Genomic DNA, 26,570 nt, shown 5'->3' on the forward strand with positions numbered 1-26,570 from the left:
TATAGAAGATAAATATATCGTCCCATCAATATTAATTGTGTTTAAAGCCTGACACATTTTTGAAACATTTTAAATGGGCCTCCGGATCAAGACATTAAAGAAGATGCATGATTCCCACCAAATTCCTTGCTTCTCAGAAATACAAGTTTTAGTATTTGGACTCAGATTTCATACTCTTCTTCCCCCAACGATTTAGACTTCAAAGTCTATATTTCAGAATTTACATTCTTTTTCTTTTTCTTTTTCTTTTTTAATGTAAACGATCAACTATATTGAAGTACTAAAGAGTGTGTGTGTACATATATATATATATATATATATATATTAAAACGCACGTTGGGGAATATAGCTCAACAGGGAAGACACAGAACAAACAGAGAACATGTGAACAAGTGAGAAACAAACTGCGAGATATGAGTATTTATTTCAAAGATAAATATTTGTAATATTGATGACTACTCCACGTTTCATACAAGCAAAGAAGAATTGGGAAAAAAAATAAATAAGGGAGATGATTGTGTATAATTACTCGTTTGGACATTTATTATCTTTTCAATTCATGTTTTGTAATAAGGATTGATTTGGAAAATTTTTCATTTGCAACAAAGTTAATTATTCAAAGCAAAAATATGCTTTTCATCTTTTAATTTTATATAAGATGTCGTGCATTTTGATTTCTTAATTTTATAAAATTATTTGTTTAGTTCTCTGGCCCTATTACAATTAGTATTAAATAATGATAATTTTTGGCGCAAATTATCGTAATTTTAAGAAATTAAATTTAATATATAAGCATTTGTGAATATTCTGTTAGCGTCTAAAATTTTAATGTTGCCATTTTTTGTTAACAAAACTAATAGTATTAAGGTTAAAAGACTGAAACTATATTTTATATGATGAAAAATTCTTGCCTAATTAAAGTTAAAGCAACAAAAATTCACTTTGCGATGATTTAAATATCTCTTCTTACTTTGAATATATAGGATGGTTAGAAATGATTTATACATAGAAGTTGAAGCGGTAGTGAAGTTGCTTGGAAAAGGACTGAAATTTGTTGATGCAATTTTGTAGAAGCAGATAAGAAGGGGCGCTCTCCTCTGTGAGTTCCATTAATCCAGAGGAATTGAAGACGAAGACTTTACAATCTTTGCATAAAGTGATAGACTGTGATTTGGGGCAGAGACCTGGGAAAGAAGGACGGAAGACTTGGTAAAAAAATGGGAAGCATTTTGTGAGGCCAAAAAAAAAAAAACACAAGAACAAAAGACAGGAGAAAAGGACGGAAGCTTGAGAAAGAGCAAGCTATACAAATACATATATATATAACTTAATACGCAGTCCTTATATAAAAATCACTAGAAATATGCATAGCAAGCCTTCACTTGAAGAAAAATCTTTTCATAATGATGCTTCCTTTCACATCACAAATCGCTCTTATAGTGTTGGTGTTGCTATGTGCAGCGCAATTCAACAGAGTTACTTGTTGCCTGAAAGGGATCGAAGCTTACTACTAATCTACAAACAAGGCATTGTTGATCTTTCCACCCGCCTCTCTTCTTGGTCTACTCTGCCAGATTCCTGTCAATGGCATGGGGTTGAGTGTGATCGTAACACCAGCAGAGTCATATGTCTTAACCTAGCAAATTTGAATCGAAATGGTTCAGAATCCTTGAGAGGTGAAATCAACATATCTTTTTTACTTGCATTTCAATTTCTACGAGTGTTGGAGTTGTCCCTCAATGACTTTGAACGCATAAGCATGGCGTCTATCAATAAACCTGTTGCAGCTCATCCAAATTTGCTGCCAAATTCTTCTAAGCTTTCTGCACTGAGTTTATCAAACAATATTCATCTTCAAATTGATAATCTTTCATTATTGGCTCTCTCGACTTCCTTCCCTGACAACTCCCAATTCTGGTGACATGAATCCTAGTGAAATCGTTTGGCTCCAATCATTGGCTTTGCCCCCTTTGGAGACATTAGATTTGCATGATTGTAATTTGACCAGCTCTATTCTGTCTCGCCGATATGCCAATTTTAGCTCACTTTCATATCTTGATCTTGGTCTAAAGGATTTTACAAATGGATTAGCTAATTGGTTGTTCAATCTTAGCAAAGATCATCTCTCTGATTTTTCTCAGACAATGCAATTTGAGAGGTCGAATGCCAGATTTTTGAGGCTATCGGAATCTAATGTACTTAGATCTATCTACCAGCAGACTCAGAGGATCAATACCTGATTGGCTTGGCCAGCTTGATATATTAGCTTACCTTGATGTATCTAATAACTTGTTGCACAACACCATTCCATCTGATCTCCTTAATGCATCAACTTTAGGATATTTAGATATTAGTTTCAATGACTTGAGTGGTGCACTCCCAAAGGTCCTTGGCGACAATAAGTCTCCCAGCTCAATTAATGGGGACATAGCGAACTTATTTCCAATAGGTTTAAATATATTTACATCATCGAATAAATTTAAAGAACGGCTTCCTCAAATATAAGATGCGGTCCTAGCTTTGTGGACCTCTTCAAAAGAACTGCCCAATACCAGAAAAAACAAACAATATCGGGCAGATTGAAGGAAATGAGGATGATGTGTTTTTGAAGTCACCGCATCTTAGAATGGGAGTTGGCTTCGCTGTGGAGTTGTGGGTAGTTTGTGGTTCTCCGTTCCTGAACAAAGTATAGGTCCACTCTTTTTTTCGATTCTTTCAAGGTGTGGGAGACCAAATTATATGTTGCTGTGGATATAAACTCCGAAGATTCTGCTGAATTGGAATACAAGAGTCAAGATACCAGTGCCCCCAGGTCGGTTAGGACTTTCAGTTGAGTCAGCAACATAATAGTTAAACTTAACTTTTCTATTAGCCTGCGATATAGACGCATCATTTTAATCAGCGGTAAACTCATGTCATCTTATGAAATACGAACTGTAAAGTCTAATCATTTTCATGAAGTCTTCTCATTCTACTAAGGTAGAAAAGAATGTAACCTATTAAACACAGTATTACAGTAAAAACGAATTTCACTAGTTAATATAAAAATTAATCATGATAAAAAAAAAAAGTACAACTAATCAATAAAGATCATGTTATGTTATCACATTTTCATGGTAGAAAAGTGTCTTTTATAGTGTAGAAAAGGATTAAATCTTATCTATATTAAAAGCATTAAGCAAAACCTTACAAGCTAACAAGTGGGTTGAGACACTTTGAAACCCACAACATCACAATTTATCCATAAACTTGTAATTATTTCAAGCATATAACATACCTGTTCATTCATAATCAATCATACTCATTTTAAAACATCCAAAATGATCAACCTAATTATCCAGGATATCACCAGCCAACTGTTGGGCTCAACTCACAGAAATTTTTTTTTCCCTAAAAACATAATTCATAAGCTTCTATTTGCGGTATTCAAATAGATCCAATCCTAACATCCAGAGGTCATAAACCGTTCAGGATTCAACCCCCAGTACAAATATTTAATATATAGATTATTTGACACGTAATAACCAAAGAAAATTACTAACTAAACGAGTTAATTGAAGGAAGCCCTAGCCGAAAAATTATTTGCAAACTTTCGTGAGAGTGGAAATTATAGTTGATATGACTTTAATTTGAGGAATATCTAAAATACAATAAAGTTGTGATTGCCAATGAAAGAATTGTAGAGGATAAATATATCGTTCCGGCAATATTAATAGCGTTTAAAGCCTCTTCAAATATTTTAAATGGGCCTCCAGATCAAGAAATTAAAGATACATGATTCTCACCAAATTCCTTGCTTCTCAGAAATACAAGTTTTAGTATTTGTATTCAGACTTCGTAGTCTTCTTCCCCCAACGATTTGAAGTACTAAAAAATGCGCGCGCGCGCGCGGGTATATGTGTGTGTGTGTGTGTGTGTGTGTGTATTAAAACGCACGCTGGGGAATAGAGCTCAAACAGGGGAAGAGACAGAACGAACAGAGAACATGTGAACAAGTAAAAAACAAACAGTGAGATATGAGTATTTATTTCACAGATAAATATTTATAATATTGATGACTACTTCACCTTTCATACAACCAAAGAAGAATTGGGAGAAAAAAAAAAATAAAGAAAGAAAGGTCGTGAAACTTGATGATTATGTATACTGAAGATTGTTGTGCATGGGAAGGAGTTTCGTGTGATTACAACGACAGAGTCATATCCCTTCTACTGCAAAGTCCAAATCAAAAGAGTCCAAAATCCTTGAGAGGTGAAATCAACTTATCTTTATTGCTTCAACTTGAATTTCTGGATTCCTTGTATTTGGACTACAATGACTAGCACGCCACCTATCAATAATACTTCCCTTGCTGCAAATTTTTCTGAGCTTTCTACCTTGTCTTTTTCTTACAATCTTCATCTTCAAATTGATTATCTTGATTGGCTCTCTCGACTTCCTTCCCTGACAATTCTCAATCTCTCTGGTGTTTGTCTTCTTATAGAGACTATCATTTGACAGTCATTCAATTATTGGCTTCTCTATCCCTTGAGGAATTAGTTCTAGTTGACTGTCATTTGACCAGCTTCAGTGTTCCTTCTGTTAAGGATGATGTCAATTTCAGCTCACTTTCTGGTATTTATCTTATTCTAATATGGACTTAGTTGGTTGTCCAATCTTAGTAAAGACTTATCCTATATTTATGTCGACCAATGCAATTTAAGAGGTCCGATTCCAGATTTTTCAGGGTATCAAAACCTGCATACCATAAATCTATTTGATAACAAACTCGAACGATCAATGCATGATTGGTTAGGTCAACACAAATACTTGAAAAATATAATTCTATCTAATAATTCACTCAGTAACAGCATTCCTTCAAGTCTTGGAAATTCACCAGCTTTATCAGCTCTAGATCTTAGCTTCAATCACTTGAGTGGTACACTTCCAAAAAAGCCTTGTGAAGCCCTCTTTGGTTTTGTATTTGTCTCACAACTCAGTGGAGATAGCTCAGACTTGTTGCTAACCAGTGCATTCATATTTTTGTCATTTAATAAATTAGAAGGCAACCTTCCTCATATATCAGCAAATGTCTCTGGTTTGGATTTGGCTCACAACTTTTTCTCTGGATCTTTATCGTCTCTGTTGTGTCACACTGAGGATGAGAAATATATGTTGTGGTAATTGGATATATCAAATAATTTTTTGACTGGAGTGCTTCCACATTGTTGGGGCAATTTGCCATACTTGTCCTACATATATTTGGAGTATAATAAGTTATGTGAAGTTCCTCCAACAATAGGTTTATTGAATGAGATTTTTTTTTTTTTTTTAACCAGAGAATGAGATTAAGTTACCAGGTTTACATAATAATGGCTTTTATGGAGATATGCCATTGACTTTCCAGAACTTCACATCTTCACTACTCACCAATCGGGAAGGAAACAATTTTTCTGGGAGCATACCAAAATGGATGCCGCAAAATGTATCAGTAGTGAAATTGAAATCTAAATCAATTTATAGGCAACCTTCCTTCATAGCTATGTACCCTCTCTAAGTTGATTGTTTTGGATCTCGCATATAACAAGCTTTCAGGATCAATACCTTATTGCCTTCACAATTTAACTAGCATGGTTTTAGGGTCTTTGAATGATTGGTTCATCACTCAAACAATACCTGCTGGTCTACCATTATCAGATGACTTTGCAATCCCATTTAAACTCAGAAGTAATTTGCATACAAAGGGTCAAGAATTAGAACCCTGGACAAGCCAATTCTTTATGTAGAATATTGACCTTTCAGTAAACAAACTATTTGGGAGAATTCCTAAGCAGTTGTTCAGGTTCAAACCAATATAATCAATCATTGAACTTGTCGTATAATGATTTGACAGGAGAAATACGAGGGGAAATAGGAGAAATGAAAGACCTAGAGTATCTTGATTTCTCCCATAGTAGTCTTCAAGGGAATATTCCTCAAAGCATGTCTAGTTTGTCTTTTCTAGGTGTTTTGAATTTGTCATATAACAAATTTATGGGACAATTTCCACTGGGGACTCAACTTCAAAATTTTGATGCATTGAGTTACATAGGAAATCCTAAGCTTTGTGGACCTCCTCTTCAAAAGAACTGCACAACAGAAGAAAAGGCAGATAATACAAAGCATGTTGAAGAAAATGAGGATGATGCTTTTTTGAAATCATTGTATCTTGGTCTGGGAATTGGCTTTACTGTGGGATTCTGGGTAGTCTGTGGTTCTCTGTTCCTGAACAAAGCATGAAGATGCACTTATTTTCGGTTCTCTAATGGCGTGGTAGACCAAATCTATGTTGTTGTGGCCACAAAGCTTCGATGATCCCACTAAAAGGAAATAAGTTACAGCTCGTATCAGTGATGAAGTAATTTTTTTCTTTATTTAAATTCAAAGTTCTTTTTCCCATTATGATATGCTAAGTTTTTCTCAATGCAGAGCAAAAGTTACATTACTATAGGTTTATAGCAACAGTATCTGACATGTTTATCGGCCCTGTTTGGATAGCAGGCCAAACCATGGTTTGGGAAAAAAACAACCCAAACAGGCACAAATTATCTGAAACCATGATTTGGGTCAAAACCATGGTTTTGGATTCAGGAAAAGTGAATCCATTATGCTTTTGGTTCAAATTGGAGGGTATGATTGTGTCTATTAGAGTAAATCTCAACAATAATATGACTTTAACACCCCTTAATTAATTTTTTATAAACATATTTAATCTTATATCTTATAAATAAATATACACATATTAATTATTTATTAATTACATTATCTTATGTATTATTAATTATGTTGGTAAAAAATATATTATTAACAATTTTATTCTTTCAAATTAAAATATATCATACAATCTATGTTTTATGTAATTATCATATTAACTTATGTTTTTTTTAATAATTTGTACATATAAAAAGTGCTTCTGATAATAACTATACAAACACTCTCACTTCTCAAAATCACCTTTTCACAAAATCTGTGTGTTTGGATGAAACCAAACCATGGTTTGGAGAATAGCTTCTGGATAATAGATTCTGAAAAAAATAGATTTTGGAAAGAATATATTTTATGAAAAAGTGATTTTGAGAAGTGTGAATGTTTGGATAGTTGTTATTAGAAGTATTTTTTATGTATACAAATTGACATAAATTAATATGATAATTATAGAAAAAATATATTTTATGATATATTTTAATTTGAAGGAATAAAATTGTTAATAATATATTTTTTATTAACATATATTAATAATATATAAGATAATATAATTAATAAATAATTAATATGTATATATATTTATAAGATATAAGATTAAATATGTTTATAAAAAATATGTTTATAAAAAAAACAACAAGATACATATCCTATAGGCTCTCACACTCTCCTTTTTTTCTCCAAAAGTAAAAAATTTCTGTTTTTCCTAAAACCATGGTTTTGGAGTTAAAACCATGGTTTTGAACCCAAACCATGGTTTTAATTTTTTTAAGGGTGTTTGGCTAACATTTTTCCCAAACCATGGTTTGGATCCCAAAACCATGGTTTGGGGTGTATGCCAAACACACCCCTATTCTTTACAAAATCTATTTTTTCCAGAAGCTATTTTCCAAATCATGGTTTGGTTTCATCCAAACACAGCCGATCATGTAGCTATAATTGAGTTAGCAGTAAACTCATTCCATTTTATAAACCATAAAGTCTAATCATTTTCATAAAATCTTTTAATCCTACTATGGTAGAAAAGAATATCACCTATTAAGCACAGTATTACAGTAAAAAAGAATTTTATCGGTTGATATAAAAGTTAATCATGATATTAAAAAAAAAAAAACAAGTACAACTAATCAATAAAGGTCGTTTTATGGTTATAAAAAGATCGAGCTATAGATATACAAAACTCGATATCACATTTTCATAGTAGAAAAGTGCCTTTTATAGAGTAGAAAAGGATTAAATCTTATCTTTAACTAAAGTATTGGGCAAAAACTTGCAAGCTAACATTTGGGTTGAGGCACTTTGAAACCCACAACATTACAATTTATCCATAAACCTATATAACTATTTCAAACATAATACACGCTGAATTTAGTTGATAATCAATCATACTAATTATCAACCCACTTGTTGATAATTTAAAATAATCAATCATACTGAATTTAAAATATCCAAAATGATCAACCTAATTATCCAGAATATCATCAGCCAACTATTGGGCTCAACTCACAGATAAACTTTCTCCTAAAAACATAATTCATAAGCTTCTATTTGTAGTATTTAAATAGATCCAATCCTACGTGATGAGTTAAAGTTTGAATTCTCGCTAAAAGAAGTGTCCACATTTACTGCCCGACAATCCCTTGAATAAGATTGCCTCTAATAGAAGGATATTTATATGCTTTAACATTTAAAAAAGAAAAAAAAAAAGATCCGATCCAGAGGTTATAAACCGTTTAGGGTTCAGAACACAGTACAACTATTTCATATATAAATTATTTGACAATAAACTTGACAATATCACTAACTACACGTAATACCAAAATTTAAAAAAATCACTAAATAAACGAGTCAATTGAAGGAAACCCCAGCCAAAAGATTATTTGTAAACTTTCGTAAGAGTGGAAATTATAGTTGATATATGACTTTAATGTGAGGAATATCTAAAATGCAGTAAAGTTGTGATTGCCAATGAAAGAATTATAGAAGATAAATATATCGTCCCGGCAATATTAATAGCGTTTAAAGCCTGACACATTCTTTCAATCAAAGAAAAAAGAAAGCCTGACACATTCTTCAAATATTTTAAATGGGCCTCCGGATCAAGAAATTAAAGAAGACACATTCTTCCCCAAACGATTTAGACTTCAAAGTCTACATTTCGGAATTTACATTCTTTTTTTTTTTTAATGAAAACGATCAACTATATTGAAGTGCTAAAAAATATATATACACATTAAAACGCACGTTGGGGGAATGGGGCTCAAACAGGGGAAGAGACAGAACAAACAGAGAACATGTGAACAAGTGAAAAAAACAAACAGTAAGATATGAGTATTTATTTCAAAGATAAATATTTGTAATATTGATGACTACTCCACGTTTTATACAAGCAAAGAAGAATTGCGGCAAAAAAAAAAAAAGTCGTAAAACTTGATGATTATGTATAATGACTCCGTTGGGCATTTATTTCACGGGCAAAGACTTGAGGGGGAAAAGTTGAGAAGGACTTGACATGGACGACGATTTTTGTAAGGCATAAGAGAGTATTTATTATCTTTTCAATTCTAAGGATTTGAAAAATTTTCATTCACAAAATAGTTAATGATTCAAGGCAAAAATGCAGATTGATTTTTTAACTTTATACAAAATTTCATTTTTGTTTTTTAATTTTATAAAATATTTTTCCCAATTCTTGACTCTAACAAAATTAATCTTAAATAATGATATTTTTGTGCCAATCATTGTAATTTTAAGAAATCAAATTTAATACATCAGCATCTGTGAATGTTTTGTCAACTACTAAAATTTTAATGTGGGTATTTTTTGTTGATAAAACTAGCTGTGTTAGAGTTAAAAGATTAAAAAATATTTTATAAAATTAAATCATCAAAATGAAACCTTGTGTAAAGTTAAAAAAGAATAAAAACTTTTGCCATCATTTAAATTTCTCATCTTAATTTTAGTTAGACGGTTAGACATGATTTATATATAGAAGTTGAAAGAAGTGTAGTTGGAAAGTAGTGGAGTTGCTTGAAAAAAAACGAAAAAATGGAAAGACCGTAAAAGCATTCTCCAACTTTAATTGATGCAATTTCACAGAAGCAGATAAGAAGGGACGCTCCTCTGTGAGTTCCATTAATCACAGAGTAGAATTAAGTATGAATCTGCAATTCCAGAGGAACTGAACACGAAGACTTTGTACTCTTTGAATAAAGTGATAGGCTGTTATCTGCGGCAAAGACGTCGGAAAGAAAGCTGGAAGACTTGAAAAAGTTGAAAGAATTTTGTTTAATGGTGATGAAGAAAACAACAAGGCTTAAGATACTATTTTAACCCTAAAAAATCATAGGTAAAATTGCACGTGAAAAAAAAGATCAGAAATAAAATTACACTTAAAAAATAAAATCAGGAGTAAAATTACTTCACTGAAAGATTAGAACAAAATTACATATGAAAAACAAAATCAGGGTCAAAATTATATAATATAATTTCATTTGGAAAAGCACAAAAACAATACAATATAGATATTAATTATTTATTTAAGAAGTACGAGATTTCTATTTTAGAATGGTTGGTTTGGATTCCAAAGGAACAAATATTCTTAACAAAATCAAGCGGTTCAATTTAATTAAATAATTAAAATTCGTTCAAAATGAACATTTTAACGTCTAACAGTAAGAGGATAATATTTAAGTAAACAAAATTAAATTTCATATTTAATAAATTATTTTGTATTAATATCATTATAAAATTTGTTAACCGCGTTATTAAAGTTGTAAAAATGTTACCTTTTAAATTTTCTGGACAACATATTGTTAGCTGTTATGCCGAATTTGTTAATAGTATTACAAATTTCATGATACATATATGATTTCCCCCAATATTCCTTCTCAGATAAATACAAATTTTAGTATTTGCATTCAGACCTCATAGTCTTTTCCCCTCTACAATTTAGAATTCAAAGTATATATTCCTCTGGTTTTAAATATAAGACCCATCTTGTGATGTAAATTATACTATAAAATATATTTTATATTTAGGATGGGAGGACTATTTGAGAATTTACATTTCTTTTTTGGCAATGAAATCGATCAACTTTATTGGAGTATCACATACACACACACACATAAACAGACACACACATTAGAACACATACTGGGAAATATTTTCAGGTTCACTCGGCCAGGAAATGGTTAAAAAAACAAAAAGAAGTATATTTTGTTAATTGCCAATTTTATAAAATCTTTAGTCTCACATAATAATTTTGTATGCCAATTATTATTATTTTTTAAAAATTAAACTTAATATTTTAGCGATTAAAAATATTTTGTTAATTGCAAAAAGAATAGTGTATCACTTGTGGCGTTTCGTGTTCGATGGGCATTAACTATTTACCCATTTCATAGCAATTTCCTGAGGAAAAAAGCAATAATTCAAAAGCAATGGGAACTCATCAAGATTGTTGAGGCAAAGTTATATTGGTGTTGTGTGTGTGTGTGTGTGTGTTGTGCACGTCTTTGTAATACTTCTATTACAACAGTAATAGTCAGCAATTATTAATCCCACTAACAAGGATTTGAGGCAAAGACTGGGGGAAAAAAGGTGAGAAGACTTGGAAAAAAGATTGGAAGACTTCTGTAAATTGGTCAAGAAAATAAAATTAAGAAAGTAACCTTTAGACATATATTTTGTATTTTGAGAAAATTAAAAGGATATTTTTCTTCTATTTTTGGGAACTAAATGTAAATTTTCTTAAATTTTGCTAAAATTATGCAAACATTCATTTTATTTTTAAGTGCGTTTATAAACCTTCATATCAATCTCCTTCTATTCTCTTCCCCCCCCCCCCCCCAATTTTCGCACGACCAGATGAAACTTCAATCTATGAACTCTAGGCCTCTCCCTCTCAAATTGTTGCATCTTAGTGAGAGATGTGAGCTTGATTTGAAGTATGACATTCTTAATTATTGCGGTGTTCATGATTTGGGGAATGTGATATAACGCGTCTTTAAAATCAAGATTAGTAGCTAGTTTAAGCATCCGTTTGATATGAGGGAAAATGAGAGGAAAGGAGGGGTATTGGAATTCTTGATTTCTTTCTACTTTCCTTTCGTTTTCTTGTTTTTGTAGTTTTGTTCCCCTTTCTTCTCCATACATTTAAAAACAAAAAATCTATTGTACTTTATGTCTTAAAAAAACGTAGTCCTTACATAAAACTTTTATACTTTTTGACGAGTTCAAATATTATATTTCAAAATTAAAAAAATTAAAAATAAAAAAGACTTTTCAAGCATGAATCACTTAGTGTGGTCCTATACCAAAAATTTTTGTGGTGTTGGTTTGAGCTATGGGCAATGGTAGTGACTCATTGAGTTATCACACACCACCCATTAAATAAGATTGGAATTATTAGAAGACTTCACAAAACTAACATAGAGACCGCAATTGAGTGTGATTTGGGCAAAGACGTGGGAAATAAGATTGGGAGGACTTGGAAAAGAAGCTACAAGACCCTTGGGAAAAGGTCATTTCAAAAAATAATAAATAAAAAAGAGTAAGCTGTACTAATGGCAAAATTATATTTTCCTTTTTCAACCTAAGCACCCGTTTATTGTAATGTTTAATCTTGAAGTTTCTTTAATTATCACAATATTGATCATGGAATGTACAGTTTTATTCCAATTTCCATTTTGGGCAATTTTTATTTACAATTTCTATGTTATAGTGAAAGACGGAAAAACACAACACGTTACAGATGCTAAGAAATGATATATTTTCTTCAAGGCCACGAAAAAGATAATGAATACAGTTTAGTTTCAAATTGCTAAATTATACAAGTACCAAAAAAAAAACAAGAACGTTAAATTATAGAAATTTAAGATTTGAAATTGGGTCAAATTAATTATCGGAAAAATTAATTTAATCAACAATATTAAAATAGATGAAAACCACGTTTAAAAAGTACTTCATCTGTTCCTTTTTATAAGTAACAACCACTATCTTCTTCTTATCCCTAAATATAAGAAACATTTGCAAGTTATTTTAAATTTCTATAGCGAATTTTCTATTTTACCCTCCGTTTAATTATCAGAAAAATTAATTTAATCAATAATATTAAAACAGATGAAAACAACATTTAAAAAGTACTTCCTCCATCCCTTTTTATAAGCAACAACCATCATCTTTTTTTTTTGTCTCTAAATATAAACAACATTTACAAGTTGTCTTGAATTTTTGTAACGAATTCTCTATTTTACCCTTATTAATTATTTATTTTAATATTCAATATATTTATTATCTCATTTTCCAAACCATCATTTTTTTATCACACATTTTCTCTTTTTCATGATTCTTTTTATTATAATAATTTTCTCACACTCTCTCTTATACTCTCTCCCCCCATAAATAAGGATATTTTAAAGAAAGAACTTCTAATTTCTACATATTTATTATCTTTAACTGATTTTAACTAATATTTTGATCTATGTGATGAGCTCTAATATTACTTATATAAAGGGAAGGAGGGAGTAATAAGAGACATTCTTGCCGATGACAAGTAAAACGACTTTGAAAATTTCAAAGATCTTGATAATTAGTATAACGCCTTTTACTTGGTCAGCATCCATTTCACAATACTTGGAATAATAATAATAATAAAAGGAAGGTCCAAAGACTTGACCTATCACAAACAAATTGACTTAACAGGTATTTAAGTAGAAACTAAATCATAATTTTAAAAATAATTTTACAAAATACAAAAAAATATGTAAGAAAAATTTTGTCTTGATTTATATGAAAATATTTTTAAAAAATATTTTGATTGTAAACCAGACACGCCTTGGCTTGGTTGGTGGAGTTGTAGAAATGGGTGGACAGACTTGACAAAATGACTTGATTGGTACTTATTCCACAAAAAATTAATTTTGAGGGGGGAAAACCTGATAACTTAACAAATATTTACTCATCTTCTAAATATGGAAGCTTATTGAAGTCATTATTTTAGTTCTAATAAGATTTCAACATTGGTTTTTTTGGGTATTTTTTTAAAATTACTCTTATTGGTTGAGTATATGTGCGATGTGTCTCTCAAAATTCTAATACACTAAATAATTAAAAGAAGGGATATTTGAAGTAACCTTGTATTAATTTTTTAAAAGAATCAAAAATGACTCACAAATAACAGATCACAAGTTTAAGTCATACGGGGAAAAAAAAAAACATAGAGAGAAAAAGAAAGAGAGAGCACAAATTTACAACCATTATAACAAATAATTACTGTTATAATAACTTAATGACAATATCTATTTGATCAATCGACCTTCTCTCTAGCTTGTTAAAGGGGATTGGAGATCCTAACTTCTTTTTGTTTTCCTTTCGTTTTTTGCTTTTTTCTAGTAAAGTTTTCTTCCCTTTTCTTCTCTATCAGGAAAAACAAAATCTATTGTACTTTGTCTTAAAAAATTTAGTCCTTGCATAAATCACTTATAACTTTTGACGAGGTCAAATATATTGTTTTAAAATTAAAAAAAAAAAACTTTTCAAGCATGAGCCTCTTGTGTGATCTTATCCCTAAGATTTTTGTGGTGTTGGTTTGAGCTTATATAGGTAATGGTAGTGATTCATTGATTTATCAACACCAGCCATTAAATAAGATTGAAATTATTAGACTTCAGAAAACTAACATAGAGACTGCAATTGAGTGTGATGTGGGGCAAAGACGTGGGAAATAAGGTCGGAATACTTGGAAAAAAAAGGTTGCAAGACTTTTGGAAAAGAGATCTTTAAAAAAAATAAAAGGTTAAGCTATACAAATATTTTTGAGAAAATTGTAGATTTTTTCCTTCTACTTTTGAGCATTAATGTAAATCCTTTTAAATTTTGCTAAAATTTTACTAACTTTCATTCTATTTTAAGTGCTTTTATCAGCCTTCCTCAAAAAAAAAAAAAAAAAACAGAGAGAGAGAGATTTAACTATATCAGTCTTCTTCAATTTTTTTTTCTTTTTAAATCATACAAACCTCCTATCCACTTTCAAAATTAACGTGTCATGAAAATGGAAAGAACTAAATCTTCAAAAACATTTAGAACAAGTCCTTGTATTTTATGTTTTGTTTTGCTTGGAATATTTTTATAGATTTTGAGAATAAAGAGAAATATGTTTTAATAACTGAGGGGAAAAAATCATGCAATTTATTTTTTCTTATAATTAACTAACTTACCTAACTTTTTTAATCTAATCAAATTAGTTAAATAGGTCTTATATTAAGGACCGGAGAAGTATAAAAGTTAGTTAACTAATTTGAGTAAATTAAAAAGGTTTGTTAAGTTAGTTATTTATAATAAATATAAGTTAAATTCCCTAGAATACCAATTACTAGAACTAGGATTTGATAGAACCTTTAATATATGTGACTATTACAATGACTGTTTTGAAATAAATAGATAAATATAAGAGATAAAATGGATTTGAATCTTATATTTAGGATCCAAATGAAAGTCAAACTAATTCTTATATTAGATATCAAAGCTAGTATAATTCAGTCTTAACGCAGATAAAAACCAATAATTCAAAAGCAATGAGAACTGATCAGGAGTAATTCAGAGCAATTCAAAAAGGCGGTGGACGGGCATTATACAATTATTACTCATTTCACAGCAATTTCTTGAGAAAAGGTAATTCAAAAGCAATGGGAACTGCTGAAGATTCTAAAAAAATTCATGAAGCTATATAAAATAATAAAGATCGATCAGTAGGGCCTCAAAAAGCTTAAACACAGCCAAAAAGCAAGTTAAACACATATGAGAACGTCATTATATATGAAGACTAATTAAGTTTATATAATATAATTTTGGAAAAAGCACAAAAAAAAAACAATATAGATATTAATTATTTATTTAAGAAGAACAAGATTTCTATTTTAGAATGGTTTGGATTCCAAGGGAACAAATATTCTTAATAAAACCAAACGGTTCAATTTAATTAAATAATTAAAATTCGTTCAAAATAAACATTTTAACGTCTAAAAGTAAGAGGATAATATTTAAGTTAAAAAAATCAAATTTCATATTTAATATATTATTTTGTACTAATAGTATTATAGAACTTGTTAATCGTGTTATTAAAGTCGCAAAAGTGCTATTTTTTAAAATTTTTAGACAACTTATTGTTAATTATTATACCGAATTTGTTAATAGCATTACAAATTTCATGATACGTATATGATTCCCCTAGTATTCCTTTTCAAATAAATACAAATTTTAGTATTTACATTCAGACTTCATAGTCTTGTTCCCCCCCAACGATTTAGAATTCATATCATATATTTCAGAATTTACATTTCTTTTTCTTTAATGAAATCGATCAACTTTATTGAAGTATCTCTCTCTCTCTCTCTCTCTCACACACACACACACAAACAGACACACATTAAAACACATGCTGGGAAATACTTTCAGGTTCACTCGGCAGGGAAGATTTTAGTGATGAAAAATTATAAGAGTGTATATTTAATCTTTGGTAAAAAAAAAAAAGTATATTTAGTCATCTGACTTGAAATAAAATTTTAGTTTGGTCTCCTAATTTTATAAAATATCTTTAACCTTCTAATCCTAATTTAATAAAATCTTAGGTCTCACATAATAATTTTGTATGCCAATTATTATTATTTTTAAAAAATTAAACTTAATATTTTAGCGTTTAGAAATATTTTATTAACTGCACAAAGAATAGCGAATCACTTGTAGCGTTTCGTGTTCGATGGGTATTAACTATTTACCCATTTCATAGCAATTTCCTGAGAAAAAAGTCATAACTGAAAAGCAACGGGATTTGAGGTAAAGACTGGGAGGGAAAAAAAAAAAGGTGAGAAGACTTGGAAAAAATATTGGAAAACTTCTGTGAATTGGTCAAGAAAATAAAATCAAGAAAGTAACCTTTAGACATATATTTTGTATTTTGAGAAAATTAAAAGGATATTTTTCTTCTATTTTTGAGAACTAAATGTAAAGTCTCTTAAATTTTGCTGAAATTATACAAATATTCATTTTATTTTTAAGTGCTTTTATAAACCTTCATATCAATCTCCTTCTATTCTCTTTTTTTTTTAAATAAAAAAAAACTTCATATCAATCTCCATCTATTCTCTTTTAAAAAAAATTAAAGGAGTAAGCTATACAAATATTTTTGAGAAAATTGTAGAGTTTTTCCTTCTATTTTTGAGCATTAATGTAAATTCTTTTAAATTTTGCAAAAATTTTATAACTTTCATTCTATTTTTAAGTGCTTTTATCAGCCTTACTCCCAAAAAAAAGAAAAAAGATTTAATTTTATCATTCTCCTTCAATATTTTTTTGTTTTAAATCATGCAAACCTCCCATCCACCTTCAAAATCAACTTATCATGAAAATGGGAAGAACTAAATCTTCAAAAACATTTAGAACAAGTTCTTGTATTTTATGTTTTTTGTTTGGCATAGTTTTATAGATTTTGAGAATAAAGAGAAATTTGTCTTAATAACTGAAGGGAAAAAAATCACGCAATTTATTTTTAATTAGGAAAAAAACAATTTAATGTAAAATTTTCTATAAAAAAATTAATGGCTAAAGAATATGTCTAATGCTTTAACTATATACATAATTTTAGTTTAGTCCTTTAATTAAATTTAAAAAGTATAGTTTTAGTCATCTAATAATCGTTAGTTTTAAATGATAATCTTTTGTAATAAGTATGATTGTTTTGAAAATTATATTAAATTTTAGAATTTCTTATTAATATTTAAAATCCCAATATTATTATTTTTTGTTAATGGTTTTAGAACTAAATAACTGAAAATATGTTTTTTAAATTTAAAGTACTAAAATGAAACTTCATGTAAATTTAAAAAAAATTAAAATTAAAAAAAAAATCCACAGGTGCTTATATAAATATTTCAAGGAACCGTTTAGGTCCCTGCTTCACCACTTCAAGAAACAGTTTCATGATGATTCTTCGTCGGACGTCACAAATGTCTCTGATTCTGTTGGCGTTGCTATGTGCAGTGAGATTCAACACAATCAGTTGCTGCCATGAGAGGGACCGACGTTCACTTTTAAGCTTCAAACAAGGCGTTGTTGATCCCTCCAACCGCCTCTCTTCTTGGTCCACTCTCCCAGATTGCTGCCAATGGGATGGAGTTGAGTGTGATACCAACAACAGAGTCGTTAACCTTTTTCTGTTGGGCGACGGGGATTCAGAATTACTGAGAGGTGAAATCAACTTATCTTCTTTACTTGCTATTGAATCTCTCGAATTGCTGCATTTGGACGGCAATGACTTTGAACGCATAAGCATGGCGCCTATCAATAATTCTGTTGCAACTCATACCCATTTGCTACCCAATTCTTCTAAGCTTTCTTATCTGAGTTTATCATACAATATTCATCTCCACACTGATAATCTTCATTATTGGCTCTCTCGGCTTCCGTCCCTGACATCTCTCGACCTCAGTGGCATTCATCTTCCTAGTGAAACCAATTGGGTTCAATCATTGGCCTCGCTGCCTCTGGAGGATTTATTTTTGGGTGATTGTAATTTGACCACCTCTATTCTGTCTTTCCAGCCTGCCAATTTTAGCTCATCACTTTCATTTCTTGATCTTAGTCTGAATGATTTTACATTTGGATTACCTAATTGGTTGTTCAATCTTAGCAAAGATCATCTCAGCTTTTTTAATCTCAGTCAATGCAATTTGAGAGGTCAAATTCCAGATCTTTCAGGCTATCGAAATCTGTGGCACTTAGATCTATCTAACAACAAACTCAAGGGGTCAATACCTGAGTGGCTTGGCCAGCTTGATAGCCTAACTATCCTTGATCTATCTAATAACTTGTTTCACAGTTCCATTCCTTCTAATCTCCTAAACGCATCAGCTTTATTAGACTATTTAGATATTAGCTTCAACCACTTGAGTGGTCCGCTCCCAAACATTCTTGGCCAAAATGAGTCTGCCGCCTCAATTAGAGCAGGGCAGACAGATTTGAAAATATTTATGTCATCTAATAAATTTAAAGGAAGGCTTCCTCGAGTATCAAATTTGGTCGGAGTTTTGGATTTATCTCACAACTATTTCTCGGGACCTTTAGATACTTTATTGTGTCACAACTATTTACTGTATTTGGACCTATCAAATAATTATCTCACTCAAAAACTTCCAGATTGTTGGAACAAATTGGGGAACTTGTCTGACTTATACTTGGGGAATAATCAGTTGACCGGTCGAGTTCCACCCATGATGGGTTCATCATTACCTCGCTTAGAGGCGCTAGATCTACGTAATAATAGATTTTTTGGTGATATACCTTCGACTTTCAATAATTGCATGTCTTTGGTGCTTCTCAATTTAGAAGGAAATAACTTCTCTGGAGGTATACAAACATGGATGCCCCAAGATATATCAATTCTAAAATTGAGATCCAATCAATTTACGGGGAACATTCCGCCACAACTATGTTGTCTCTTGAACTTGACGATATTGGACCTTGCTAATAATGAATTTTCTGGATCAATCCCTCACTGTCTACACAACGCGACCAGTTTGCCTTCATTTACAAATGTTTTACCCGGTCCAGTATCAAATCATTTCTTTACAACTGCAAAAGACTTCATGAAAATTGATTTGCACACAAAGGGTCAACAATTAGAGTATGGGAAAACTCTAAAGTTGGTGAGAAGTATTGACCTATCAGCTAATAAGCTATCAGGAGGAATTCCTGTACAGTTGTTCAAGCTCACCGAGTTACAATCACTGAACTTGTCCTACAATTATTTGATAGGAGAGATACCAGAGCAGATTGGAGAGATGAAAGATCTAGAATCTCTTGATTTGTCCCACAACAATCTTCATGGGAATATTCCTCAGAGCATGTCCGGTCTATCTTTTCTCGATGTTTTGAATCTGTCGTACAACCATTTCAGCGGCCAAATTCCGCTGGGCACTCAGCTTCAGAGTTTTGATGCATGGAGTTACGCCGGAAATCCTGATCTTTGTGGGCCTCCTCTTCAAAAGCACTGCACAATACCAGATAATACAGAGAAAGTTGAAGAAAATGAGGATGATGGTTTTATGAAGTCATTGTATCTTGGAATGGGAGTTGGCTTTGCTGTAGGATTCTGGGTAGTTTGTGGTTCACTAGTCCTGAACAGAGCATGGAGGCACTCTTATTTTCGATTTTTTAATGGTGTGGTTGATCGAATCTATGTTATTGTCGCCATAAAGCTTCAAAAATTCCGCTGAATGGGAATATGCTGCAACTCCAGGTTGGTTATAAAGTTATACTTCTATCTATTCGAATCTAAAGCTATTTTTCGTAATAACTTTTATTTCCACACAAATTCATCAGTAGTGTTGTAATGATTTCATTTTTCTGTTTGTTGCTTCCTAAATCAAATGCATGATGCAAGTTAAGGCTCCGTCCATGTATGAATGCAACGACTAATTTCAACTGTTTAAAAGAAATTAAGTTGTTAGTCTTTTATTCTAAAACAATTAAAATGCCCAAATCAATCTTTAAAATATTTAAGTGTCCATATATCATGTTCCTCATTTTTCAAAGGCAAAATTATATAATTGGTTCTTTAACTTTATACAAGACTTTAAGTTGATCCTTTAACTTTAAAAAGTATATTTTTAACACTAAAATCTTATATGATAATTTTTTTTTGTAACAATCATAGTTATTAAACTTCGTATATTAACATTTAAGAATGTTATTTCAGCATTCAAGATCTCAATATCATCATTTTTTTCTTTGTTAAAAGTTTTACGGTTAACAAACTAAAAATATAATCTATAATGTTAAAGTACAAAATTAAAATCTTACGTAAAGTTAAAGGACCAAAAATATACTTTAACTTTTTTTAAGAGTTGTTGATATTTCAAAACAACATTTAGATTTATGATCCAAAAGTTTAGATTTTCATTTTCTCTTTACAAGTTAATTGTCATTTTAAAAAAAAACTCACACTCAAAAGATCTTTTTCAGTTCTGATTGTGGCAGAGTGAACTCATATTATTCATGCTTGTTATTCTAAGCAATAGGCGGTTGATTCCAGATTTTCAAGACTCGCATGAGTCCCAGAAGATTCGGCGCTTAAGCCCTGTGATCAATGGAATTTTAGATGAAGCTTTGATAAATGGCCGCAACTTCAATAAGTATTCAAAAGTTTGGGGCTGTCCAAGTTTGGTGATTTTCAGTAATATGTGTGTCTGTCTCTGTACTTGCTGCTTGATTTGGTAATTTACACAAATTTGGTATGTCGGATTTTTCTACGATGTGGTTTCATGTTCCTAGTCAATATCTCAATTGTGCTATTTTTTAGTGAAAAATATGAGTTCAGATATAATTTTGATTTGAAGTATGCTATTCTTGTTATGATGTTCATGATTCGTAGAATGTGACATATAATGAGCCTTTAAAATTAAGGTTAATTGCTAGTTCTAAATTAACCTCAATTATGCATCATGTCAAACATATTGCACAAAGTTGGCTTGCGATATATTCCCTAGACCCATTTGGTTGGGATCCCAGCTTGACAAATTGGAAAAGCCTGGCAAGATATAATGAACATCTAGTCTTCACATAGAGCATGGCAATCTTGCGAGGAGATTTCAAGTGCCGAAATAAACTAGTTCTGATATAATATCTTTCTACCTTGTCCAATCTAAATTAAGAATATTGTTTTAATTATAAACACAAGATGTTAATTTTTTTTATCTCACGTATTTACTATATTTTTTGTCAAAATATCGCTATAGCTATGTTGATTACACTCTAATATAAATATGTAACAGGATAAGTGTTTTAAAAAAATCAACACATTTTTTTACAAATAATTAATTGAATTAATTTTTTAATTCATGCAAACTAGTTAATTTTATATTTAGCATCAAGAGAATATATTTCATGGTATTGCACAAAGTTAGCACACATTGAATTCCTTGAAGAGGTCCACTGAGGATGCAATCATGCATCTTGAGAATATTTTGGGGTTGGAACTTTTTTAGGGCTATAGAACAAGAAAAGCCATTCAAAGGAAAATGATCATCTTGCCCTTATACTATACGCCCAAAATTCATATCACAGACCAGATCATCCATTTTGTTAATAAATTTGGCAGTGTGAATAACAATGTTTTTTATACAAGAAAAAAAAACAATATTTTGATAGCATGGAATGAACCCAAAAAAAAGAAGAATTTTTTTACCAGTCTATCAATAACTACAAGCATTTTTTATCAAAACATAATATTCTTAGTGGAAGGGACTAGTCCACCAAGGTTCGAATCTCCTATATTAGGAGAAGTGCCCCTTTTTGTGCTCAATAAGGCCTCAAACACCAGCACCAAAAGCCAAATTTAAAAAAAAAATTATTTAATGGAAAAACTATACTAATAGAAGATGACTTTAAAAACTGAAGAAACTGATAAAGAGGTGATGCAAGCATAGATTACTTACACCTTCATTATGCTTCCAACCAAGCTCAATATTTGGCTACACTAGATAAGGCATATAATTACTAGTTTAATTTAATCTCAAATGGTCGTATGACCGCCATTATTACTGAAGCAAACCTACGGATTAGAAAGCACATCATCGTGCTCTTCTTCAGCAGGACGAAAACCTACTGCTTGCTGTAAGTCAAGGCAGGGCATTCTTCCTGTACGCAAATGGTTTTAGTTCTCTCAACCACCAACTAACATGCAGACATGAATCAAAATTTTATTAGCTCAAGGAAAAAAATCAAAACCAGAAAGCATTAGTTCATTTTCCCCTGTTGAGTGAAAGCATTAGATTTATGAATAACAAAATTGAAGTATTCTTCTTACTAGAAATGGAAAATCCTTACTTGGGCTGACCTTGGTCATCCAATTCCTAGTTCCTCCTTCCTCTATTCCTCTGCTCAGGGAAATCACGTACGTTTTCCATAGCAGACAAAGATAACAACAGCTGCTGCAGCAATAGCTCCAGTAGATGCTGCAACCACAGGCCACTGCGGCTTCAACCCATTCAACCCCTTTGCCTTTGCTTCATTATCCATTTCATTCACAGCTTCATTGACTGCCTCATTAGCTTTCTCCGTGAAAGATTTGACAATGTTTTTTGCTTCCTTAACTTTCTTCTGCAGTTTCAAAATATTTGATTCCATGCTTCTTGTTTTCTCCTCTGATTCTCTCAGTGCCTCCCCCAGATTTAGCTTTTCTTCCAATATAGATCCCTTCTCTGGGACAACCCTTTGCAACTCCTCAAGCCTGTGTCTAAAACCACAAATTTCCTTCTCTTTCTCCCCAATTTCCTCTCTCAACTCCTCCAACACCCTAATTTTCTTGCCTTTTCCTCAGTTTCCTTCATCTCAAGAACCCCAATTTTCCTCTCTAAGTCCTTCGCCTTCTTGTCGATTTCTAATTTTGCTTTCTTTAACCCTTCTACTTCACGTTCTAAATCCAACACCATTGATTCTCTCTCTTCCAAAACGCTCCTCAATTTAGCGCACTCTGTTCTAGATCCCTCAGCAGCACTCTTTACAGATATTTAATCACGGTTAAGCCTGAAAACCTCGGCCTCGAGGTCGGCCCTTCTCGCCGCCATAGCTTCCGCTGGCTTCTTGGCCACCTCAGACCGTTCGAACGCTCTCTCCAAACCTTCAATCTTCTCTCGCATCTTCGATTCATCTTCTCTCAAGCCGTCAATCTCCTGCGTCAGTTTATCGATTTCGATCTTCCTACCTGCAATTTCATTCGCCAATCCACCTCTCTCACATTCCAGTGCATCGATCCTTTTCATCAATTCCTCGACGTGACCGTCGCTCTGGCGTACGTCAGGATCAGAAAATTCCCCGCCGGTTTGATCATCAACCGTATCGTCCGCCACTGTTAGTTCTGGAAGAACAAGGAACGGCAACCTGAGCGATAAATCGGCTAAGATACTAAAAATAGTAAAACGACAATGCTACTTGGTTAATTTGCCAAATCTTTTTTTTTGGAGGGGGGGTTATGGGGGGCACGAAAGAGATTTACATAAAGGTGAGAGTAAGAAGAATCACACATCGCACCATCCAAACAACAACGATGAAGTATTTCTTACGAGAAACTAATAAAACCGGAGGACAGCGTCGGTGTTCAAAGTCGAAAAGAATGAGTCACTGATAAATGCTTCAATCTCCGAGAAAATCAAGGACGGACAAGATTTTCCCAGAATTCAGCAAATTATGAAACTCCCCATTTCTCATAGTCCCAAGAGTCGAGTCTCGGATGCATTGCAAGACGCTAAATTCAGAAGTCGATCTCCTTAGTCATATGATCACATCTCCGTAATCACAATTCACAAAAGACTCCAAAATCTTTAAATTACATGTCTCTCGTTCATGCATGATAATAGAATCGTTATCTATAAAAGTTACATTATTCTGTCCTAATAAACTAGGCCAATCGATCATGGAGAGTCTAGACTCGTCCAAGATTTTCAGACATCTATCGCGGCCCAATTCGTTTAATCATCATATATAACTGTTGGTTAATTATTTCTTCGTGCCGCTAATCTTCACAATTTACAATTGACATTTGATGATTTTTAGGAACTCAAGACTCCAACTTCATAGAAATCATGAACATCTCTTTTTTAAAATTTATAACTGATATCCTGTAATTTGCAACTTATATTTAGCAATTCACAATTCATTTTTAAGGATTTACAACTCGTCTACCTAAGATTGAGGTCCTTGACCTTCAATGTATTCCAATTTTCATCTCCTTTTGAGGCCACTTAATCTCATTTTCTCAAGCGAGAATGACTGGAAAATACCCTAACAATATGCAAATCTCCATTTACATCTTAAGATGGACAAATTGCTCTGAAGTTCTTAATACTCCCTCTAGGTAATAAGGTGACTTGAATTTTATAACAAATTTAATGTTTTTAATTATTTTTAAGGAAAACCATATTGAACCTACCTATGCTTTCTCTCAATTTTTAATTTGGTATCTATTTGTTTTTTTTCCTCTTAATTAAATTATTTAATTTTTCTTTTTTAGCAACATAAGCTTTTATGACTTTGTTCTATTAATATTTTTAGTCTCTATGCAGAGGTTAACATTGTTAATAGAGCAAAATTAAAAATTTATCATTATCATTGTCATTTGTTATGCAAAAAGTTTATTCCCTAAGATGTTCCTGTCATCCTTGAGCAATTTGCTACTTAATCTTGTCATTGCAAAAGCATATAGAACTTGTCATTAGCTATATTGTTCTTGTCATTGGTTATACAAAAATTGTTATTTGTTATGAAATTCAAGGATTTCAAATGAAAGGCGCATATGTCATCTTGCTTTCTGTAATCTCAAATAAACTCTGAAACACTTCAAAGTAGTCAGGTCATCATTTCAGGATCCTAAATTAAAATTTATATATTTTTAGAGTTTTTTTTGTTTTGGGTCTTTCTCCCTTTTATCAACTATTAAGTAGTTAAAGCAATATTTTATTCAGCCCAATAAAAATAATCTGAGTCAAATAAATGGAGAAATATTTAATCTTTTTCCTCACTTAAATATTTTATTTTATTACTAGCTTGTACACTTAAATATACCAAATCCTCCCTCTACACATCATTTGTTTGAAGGAAAATTTTATGAAAAGAAGTTCGGAATGATTAAATTTTAAATCAGATTTAGTAATAATATTTTAATAGGTTTTCACAATACTAAACTTATATAATAATATGCTTTTGCAAAAAATTTCTTATAAATATGCCAAAAGAAATTTTAAAAAAATTCCCATGACATTTCTTGAGGAGACATCCATGTTGGCCATTTCAAGAGTGATGAGACCGAACCCAGAGACGAAAGTCACAGAACGTCGCCTTTTTGAAGCATCGTTGATGCACTGATACCGTAACACGCAACCACACTACTTTTGGTTTAGGAAAAAATAAAAAAGTTTCCTATTTTTGAAGTTCATTTGATCTCCAAAGAAAATTGGACATAAATAAAAATAATACTCCTCCTGTCCTTAATATAAGATCTAATTATTGAGTTGGTTTTGGTCCTAAATATAAGACCCATTTATCATATTTATCAATTTTCTCTAAATTACCCCTATGGATACCCCTCAACCATAATCAAGTAGAAGAGGGAGATGGGGTATTAAGAAAAATCACTATGGTGTTTTAGGAAAAATATGTCAATTTTCTTATAATTAATCAATTTACCTAACTTCCTTAATCTAATCAAATTAGTTAAATGGATCTTATATTAAGGATCAGAGGAGTAATAATTTTCAATTATTTTGTTGACACCATGACGATTAAGCGTTGGAGAAGAGCAAATGTACAATAATGAGTCAGTCAGTCACTCAATTTCATTCCTAAAGTACAATTACACTAATTGCCCACAATATAAGCTTATTGTACCCCGGAAATCTCCAAATACTCCTACATAATTCCCAATCCCAAGTCCATAAACACCAACACCGACATTAATTTTTGTTATAAAATGACATATCGACCACAATGTTTTTCCAAATAAAAAAAAAAGGATTCTTGAGATCAATAACTGCTTCCCTTTAATGTCACCCCCTTCTCAATAATTTACAATCACTGACGTTGGCCGATGCCAGATTCTGACCGCTGAAACGTCGCCACCAGTGGCAGCTAGCAATTAATGGAGGTTTTTCTTTTTGTGTTTTTGGGGGGCCTCGACAGATAATATCGTCATCTGGCAATAAAATCTAATGTCTAAGAAGTCCCTTGGGGAAAAAATTAAAAATTATGCCACAGAACTATTTTGAAAATTTCACATTTCAGTTATCTATCTTTCTTCCTAA

At 31.5% G+C, this 26,570-nt stretch overlaps 3 protein-coding genes and 1 pseudogene across 3 annotated transcripts; 2 read left to right on the forward strand and 2 right to left on the reverse strand.

Annotated features, from left to right (window-relative positions):
• The window catches only part of LOC114711641 (mitogen-activated protein kinase 20-like), a 64,337-nt pseudogene that overhangs the window by 33,531 nt on the left and 4,236 nt on the right, over nucleotides 1-26,570 (reverse strand).
• LOC114711638 (receptor like protein 21-like) lies at nucleotides 1,923-6,258 on the forward strand. The gene is made up of 5 exons (XM_028896059.1): nucleotides 1,923-2,195; nucleotides 2,721-2,812; nucleotides 4,484-4,614; nucleotides 5,620-5,706; nucleotides 5,873-6,258. Exons 1-5 carry the CDS (start codon nucleotides 1,923-1,925, stop codon nucleotides 6,256-6,258), a joined length of 969 nt encoding a protein of 322 aa, XP_028751892.1.
• LOC114711694 (receptor-like protein EIX2) lies at nucleotides 18,883-21,209 on the forward strand. The gene is made up of 2 exons (XM_028896114.1): nucleotides 18,883-20,014; nucleotides 20,810-21,209. The coding sequence occupies exon 1, from the start codon at nucleotides 18,987-18,989 to the stop codon at nucleotides 19,989-19,991; it is 1,005 nt and encodes a 334-aa protein (XP_028751947.1). The 5' UTR covers nucleotides 18,883-18,986; the 3' UTR covers nucleotides 19,992-20,014; nucleotides 20,810-21,209.
• LOC114711639 (peroxisomal and mitochondrial division factor 1-like) lies at nucleotides 22,666-23,207 on the reverse strand. The gene is made up of 2 exons (XM_028896060.1): nucleotides 23,071-23,207; nucleotides 22,666-22,987 (listed from the first exon to the last, which is right to left on the reverse strand). Exons 1-2 carry the CDS (start codon nucleotides 23,205-23,207, stop codon nucleotides 22,666-22,668), a joined length of 459 nt encoding a protein of 152 aa, XP_028751893.1.

Source organism: Neltuma alba, unplaced genomic scaffold (genome assembly GCF_004799145.2).
Source record: "Neltuma alba isolate B1F8T4 unplaced genomic scaffold, ASM479914v2 tig00011304_pilon, whole genome shotgun sequence".
In the NCBI taxonomy this organism is placed as follows: domain Eukaryota; kingdom Viridiplantae; phylum Streptophyta; class Magnoliopsida; order Fabales; family Fabaceae; genus Neltuma; species Neltuma alba.

What these genes read in the sequence shown, in the direction of transcription:
- LOC114711638 (XM_028896059.1), top strand. Translation starts at nt 1,923, where the DNA reads ATGAATCCTAGTGAAATCGTTTGGCTCCAATCATTGGCTTTGCCCCCT. An exon ending in TGAGGCTATCGGAATCTAAT is followed by an intron (nt 2,196 to 2,720) that starts GTACTTAGATCT and finishes GATTCTTTCAAG; the next exon opens with GTGTGGGAGACCAAATTATA. An exon ending in CAATTTCAGCTCACTTTCTG is followed by an intron (nt 4,615 to 5,619) that starts GTATTTATCTTA and finishes GCATGGTTTTAG; the next exon opens with GGTCTTTGAATGATTGGTTC.
- LOC114711694 (XM_028896114.1), top strand. Translation starts at nt 18,987, where the DNA reads ATGATGGGTTCATCATTACCTCGCTTAGAGGCGCTAGATCTACGTAAT.
- LOC114711639 (XM_028896060.1), bottom strand. Translation starts at nt 23,207, where the DNA reads ATGGTGTTGGATTTAGAACGTGAAGTAGAAGGGTTAAAGAAAGCAAAA. An exon ending in GAAAAGGCAAGAAAATTAGG is followed by an intron (nt 22,988 to 23,070) that starts GTGTTGGAGGAG and finishes GGAGTTGCAAAG; the next exon opens with GGTTGTCCCAGAGAAGGGAT.